Source organism: Anomaloglossus baeobatrachus, chromosome 6, assembly GCF_048569485.1.
Source record: "Anomaloglossus baeobatrachus isolate aAnoBae1 chromosome 6, aAnoBae1.hap1, whole genome shotgun sequence".
In the NCBI taxonomy this organism is placed as follows: Eukaryota; Metazoa; Chordata; class Amphibia; order Anura; family Aromobatidae; genus Anomaloglossus; species Anomaloglossus baeobatrachus.
Window position 1 is genome coordinate 120,877,639 of NC_134358.1, and position 6,000 is coordinate 120,883,638.

Sequence of the window (6,000 nt, forward strand, 5' to 3'; positions counted from 1 at the left end):
TATGTTGTGCCGTTTCTAACCTTGCTCTTGTCCTCATCACTGTTGTTATAATTGTGTAGTGAAACCAGTATTCTCCCAGGTTTGCAGACATGGCAACATTTTAATGAAATTTCCTCCATGTTGACTCTCTAAAACACTAGCGGGGTGTAACTAGAAGCCAAAGGGTTAAGTGCTCTGCGCTATATTACATTTGTGAATTCTGAATCAAAATTAGGCGGAAATGTATGAAACTTGATCAGTATGCCCATATGTCGCATGTAGGAAAAAAAAATTGTTGCGGATTTTGGTCGCCGAAGATGCACATTTTTCTGCGGATTTTACCATACGTGTAGAAAAGTGAAATTCATCTAGAAAAGGAACAAACATGCAGTTCTAAAATTCTGTAGGGTATTTATAATCCACATCAGATTTTTCGTGTGCAAATCTAAATTGAAAATCTGCTGCAAATTTGCAACATGTAAACAAGGAAAAATAATATGAGAGTAGTTCAGTAACTAGTCGGCCATTTAATATTCGGTTACAATAGGTCAACATGACATTTTGGATGGGTGAATTCCTTCACATGCACATTTGGCTTCATGATGGTTGCACCACTTTTTGTTTGTTTTTGTTTTTTTTTTTTTTTTTTTTTTATTTTATTTTTTCTTTTTTTCTAGTTTCTCAACGTTTCTGCTGGAAATGTTCAAGAACATTTCAGTCTCGAAAATCCAGCGTACACGTCCACTCCAATATGTGGGCAGAAGATGCTAACGACTCCCCTGAGGAAACAGACCACCCCTAAAAAGGGAAAGGAGAATATTGGGCAAGTAGATAAGTGGTTTATATTTGCCGCTCTTTAGCATATTGAAATAATGTTTCATATTTTTCACAATCATACTTAGAAAGGACATTTAATATTCTATATTCACATATGTCTTAACTGGTAGTAAAAGAGATTTTACTACCAGATTAAAAAGGTGCCAGTTTTTGAGCTTTGTTTACTCCTGTGACTCCCGTGAGTATTGCTTTAGTTGGTGTTTTTTTCTTGTTTTTTAAATCCTCCATTGATTTCTAGAAATACGGACATATACATAAATGTGTGTGTGTGTGTGTATGTATATATGTGTATATATATATATATATATATATATATATATATAATATATATATATTATAATATATATATATATATATAATATATATATATTATAATATATGTGTATGTATGTATTTGTGTCTGTCTAATAATATATGTATGTATGTGTATATATAAATTTATATAATATTATTGCTGATTTTTATATATGTATATACCAAGGGAGTGTGGCCTACAGGGTAATTATGCAAAGCAACCTAAAGATACACCCCCAAAGAACCTTGTGAGCCACGCCTCAGTAATTGTAATAAAAGCTAGCACTAAATGAAAAGACCCATATCTCTAAAACATGGCAGATTTAAGAAAACATAAAAGTTGAGAGCAACTTTAGTAAAATGGGGGAAAAATAGACCGCTATCTATCTGTTGACAGATCCTCTATAAAGTGAAGGTTTGATTTTCAGAAACTGTTAAGTACTCCAATATTTTCTGACCGATAAATATGACCATACCCAATTAAAAATGTATGAATCTTTACTGCAAAAGTGATAAAAACACATATAGTCATAAAAAAATAAGGGGATATGATGCAAGAGCAGATATAATGATAAGGTCAAATAACAATGAATGGCACTTCAAGTGATAATGATATTGTGTTTAATACAAAGGGCATGAATAGCTTATGGGAAATACATCACCAAATAATATAAAAGACAAATACAATATAATCAAACTCAATAATAAGTGATAGCAATAAATGGCACCTCATATAAACTGTTGCGTATCTCTAATATAAAGGGCATGGGAGACGTCTAAGCAATTCATTATTCAATATATAAAAGTGACAAATGCAATAAAATATCTTAATAAGTAATGCTAAATAGGGATAAATAGCAGTAAAAATAAGTGAAGAATGCCTGTGGTGGAGTGAGGGTGGCTTGGCACAGTAGTCTTCGGTGAGGGGATCCTTCCTGTAGTTGTTGCAGTTGCAACAAACACCCGCTAGCTGCGACATAGGTATTCTACAGGACTTGCATGTCTGACTTGACACTTCATCATAGTTTAGTAGAGAGTAGTGTCTGGGAGTCTGTCCTCTGCCTCCAGTGGGCTGCTCCCACAACTTTACTGCTTGCCCTACAGTCAGTAGCTGAATAAGCTTTGTAGCTCACCACTGTACACATTATTCCTATCTTACTATATGAAACAAGAATGCCGCGGAGACACCATCATATGTTTCTCAACGCAGTGACACTAGAACAAGGCCCCCTGGGAAAATATGCAAAACGAGGATGCCGCGGAAACACCATCACATGTTTCCTACGCTGGCAGGAAAACTAGCCAGGTCTTTCACTGGGAAGGAACAACCACGGGAAGGGCAGTCTCCAGTTAAGGAAACCGCCTACACCAAAACATGATATTCATCCACAGACAGCTGTTTTGGAGTATTTGCCCCTCATCAGTGTGGAGTAGGAAACTGGCTAGTGGGAGCAATGCCTAGTAGAAGACTACATAGGTAAAGATGGTTGACCTCAGGGAGATCAACATCCAACACCGCGGAGACACCATCACGTGTTTCTCAATGCAGTGACACTACTCCACACTGATGAGGGGCAAATACCCCGAAACAGCGGTCTGTGGATGGATATCATGTTTTGGTTTAGGCAGTTTCCTTGACTGGAGACTGCCCTTCCCGTGGTTGTTCCTTCCCGGTGAAAGACCTGGCTAGTTTTCCTGCCAGCGTTGAGAAACATGTGATGGTGTCTCCGCGGTGTTGGATGTTGATCTCCCCGAGGTCAACCATCTTTACCTATGTTACTTACTATGTGACACATTAACGTGGCTAACACTGCAACAACATATGACATACAAACCTCCTATTATATTCATAGCAGAATGCAGGCTTGGTGTCTTCAGGGGCAGGAATTTGGCCTACTCATTACAGATGTGTACAGCATAAATTATGTAAAGGAAGGTCCAGTGCTTTGCAGATGTTAACTTGTGGTGGCCGACGCACATTTCGCTGTGACTTCTTCCAGGGGCGATTTATCAATGATCGCTTATTTTTACTATACTATGATGTGCCATAAGTGATTAGAGCATGTGTTATCATGAAGTACACTGTATCTGTGTCATTGTTTCATTTGTGAGTCTTCTGATCAGGACCTTGTTATAGCCAATAGTTGCATCAATCACCATTACCTTTTTTTCTGCAAAACCAATGAGTCTTTCTTTCTTTTTTTGAAGTTAGTGGTCAGCCCTAGACCTCAATAGATGTTATTTGATGCTTCTTTTGTTCTTTTGCAACAATTATCAAATCTTTGGGATCAAATTCCATATTAGCTAAATTAAAATTCTGCGTCTAAATCCAGGTGAAATCTGCAGCTCCTGCATGTGAGTGTTGATTTTCAATTCCATTAACATGCATTGAAAATTGTCTGTGTGGTTTTCTGGCTGCACGGCAGCAAAAAGCTGTGAAATAAGTTGCATGTCACTGCAAGCATGATTGATATTCCATCTGCTAGAGCTTTACTGCAGACCCGCAGCAGATGTAATAGAGTATTCTGGAGGTAAAGCCCCAGATTTCTGTCTCTAAAATACACATAGGATTTTGTCCTGACTTGTGAACATACTATTCATTTATTTTTTAAATTTTACGATTAACAATTTTTTTTTTCTTCAGATTTCGCACCCCGACAATAAAGAAGTCATTGCTGGCAACCCCTAGAACACCAACCCCTTTTAAAAATGCTCTTGCTGCCCAAGAGAAAAAGTATGGACCATTGAAAGTTGTGGTACGTATAGGGCGTTTCATGAGTTCATACTGCCAGGAATCAGGCTGCAGATGTTGTAACAAGATGACAGTTTACAGTTCTTCATGTTTTGACCAGTTTTTTGAGGGCAATCTATCTTTCTGGCTTCTTTTGTAAGGCCTCAGTTTAGATCAACAGACATCAGAAAAGAGACTAGATACATAGTGTTTCTCTGTTCCTGGACAACCTAGCCTGTCTGAATTTCATGGCCATCCCTTTGATTGAAAAGTATACAATAACAGTTGGGTTCGATCACAGATCTGATTGCCCAATTGGTCAATGTTTTACCCGTTCGACATATCCTCTAGCATTATTAAATCATTACTTTTATTAGTATGGGATGTATCACATGATTGATTTCTCCTAAATCCACAGTGTGTGGATTTTTCATTATTGCTGTCTAATTAAGAGCAGCCTTTCTCAACTCCTATTGTAATAGTTATGTTGGTGGTGTGTCTGATGCACACACCACTGTAATTATGCAAGATATAGCCACCATCATTGTTGAAATTTAATACACAAACTACCATGTCCTATACAATTGGTTTCGCTATTAATCCAACTTCATCAGGGGTACAGGGACATTTGGTACCCCTGATGAAGCTTCTGTGCAGAAAAAATTGAGGATCTGGGGAGTGCCACCAATGATATGAAAAATCTGGAGGAGACATGGTAAAAAAACGTTATTAAATCATCAGCTACACGTTACGGAGTTGGTGCAAGTACTTCATCAGTCTTAAGGTAAAGCCTAATGAAGGAGATGGCTCAACTCCATAAGGCGTAGCTGATGTTTTAATAAAGTTTTTACCGTATCTCCCAGATACAGATACATCCTTAGCAATGCTCCCCAGATCCGCTAAGATTTTTTTGTTCTGTCCCAGTCTTTAGTGCCGGTATTTATGAGTCCAGTAACACCTCAGTCAATGCAGGGTTTTGGCGTAATTAACCCTGACTATACAGACTGTTGTGTCTCCCTAACACCTGTAATATAGAGAATAAAGTATACAGTTTGACTAGGGCCTTTGTATGTTAGCATGTGACAACTGTCCTTGTGGGTTCCATCTGTAGGGATGAATAAACATTTTAGAAATGTTTGCGTCATATAGTAATAAGACCATGATAATATTTGGTGTAAACTAAACTAAGTTTGGATAATTTCAGTCACAGCCTCTTGCCCACCTTGAAGAAGATATACGTGAGGTATTAAAGCAAGAAACTGGGAAGGATATCTTCCTTAAAGAGGAAGATGATGATCCTGGTTACAGGGTACAAAAACAGGTAAAATAAACATTCTGTGTCTGAATATGCTGTTCTAAATATTGGCAAAAACAATCCTAATACCCATCATTATTATCTCTAGCGTTCTGCTGTTAAAAAGGTCCGAAAGTCTCTGATTCTCGATGCTTGGGACAAGGATGAGTTGGGTGCGCAGCTATTAGCAGACGACACTTCTGACTTGCAGGTATGTAATGACAGATCTGGGGTGTCAATTCTTGTTTAAATTGTCTGGATACTTAAGTGTATATTGCGTCTTTCCATAATTTACAAGTCAGCTCCGTCTCCTCTAACACTCAGCGCTGAATAGTGCAAACTGCACTAGAAAATGATCTTGAATGTGAACGTTTTACTGCCTTCAAACATCACTTTTGAAGACATGTTTGCTGTGGCTCGAAGGCCCCAATTCATTTTTTTTTTTTCGTCTAGTAGTATCCATTTTCATTTTTGGCACCAAATTCTCCAAAATAGCACACACCCTTCCTGAAATTGGTGCAAAGTCAAGAGATTTTTTTATTTTTTTCCCTGTTTTGTTTTTGAGACTTTTTGGTGGAAAACTCTCCCTTCACAAAATGATGCAATTATTGCACCAAATACTGGCGTACTGACACTTATACACCAGGGAGGACTGGAGTGATGTTGCGCCAAATTCTGCGACTTTTAAACAATTAATGAATCTGGCTCCAACTCGCCCATAAAACAGGTGAGCACATATAAGACTTTACAAAATAAATAAATGAAGTGCAATGAATTGGGTGCAAATGAAAAATAGGCACAAAGCTAGATAAATGGGCGCAAAAGCAACAATGAATATGGCCTTAGCGTATATACAATTAGAGGG

At 37.8% G+C, this 6,000-nt stretch overlaps 1 protein-coding gene across 1 annotated transcript in view; it reads left to right on the forward strand.

Annotated features, from left to right (window-relative positions):
• Positions 1-6,000, forward strand: part of MYBL1 (MYB proto-oncogene like 1) — a 64,181-nt gene that overhangs the window by 54,167 nt on the left and 4,014 nt on the right. The window contains 4 exon segments of the mRNA XM_075353217.1: positions 657-802; positions 3,755-3,866; positions 5,046-5,162; positions 5,245-5,346. Of these exon segments, the coding sequence (XP_075209332.1) occupies positions 657-802; positions 3,755-3,866; positions 5,046-5,162; positions 5,245-5,346 (477 nt within the window).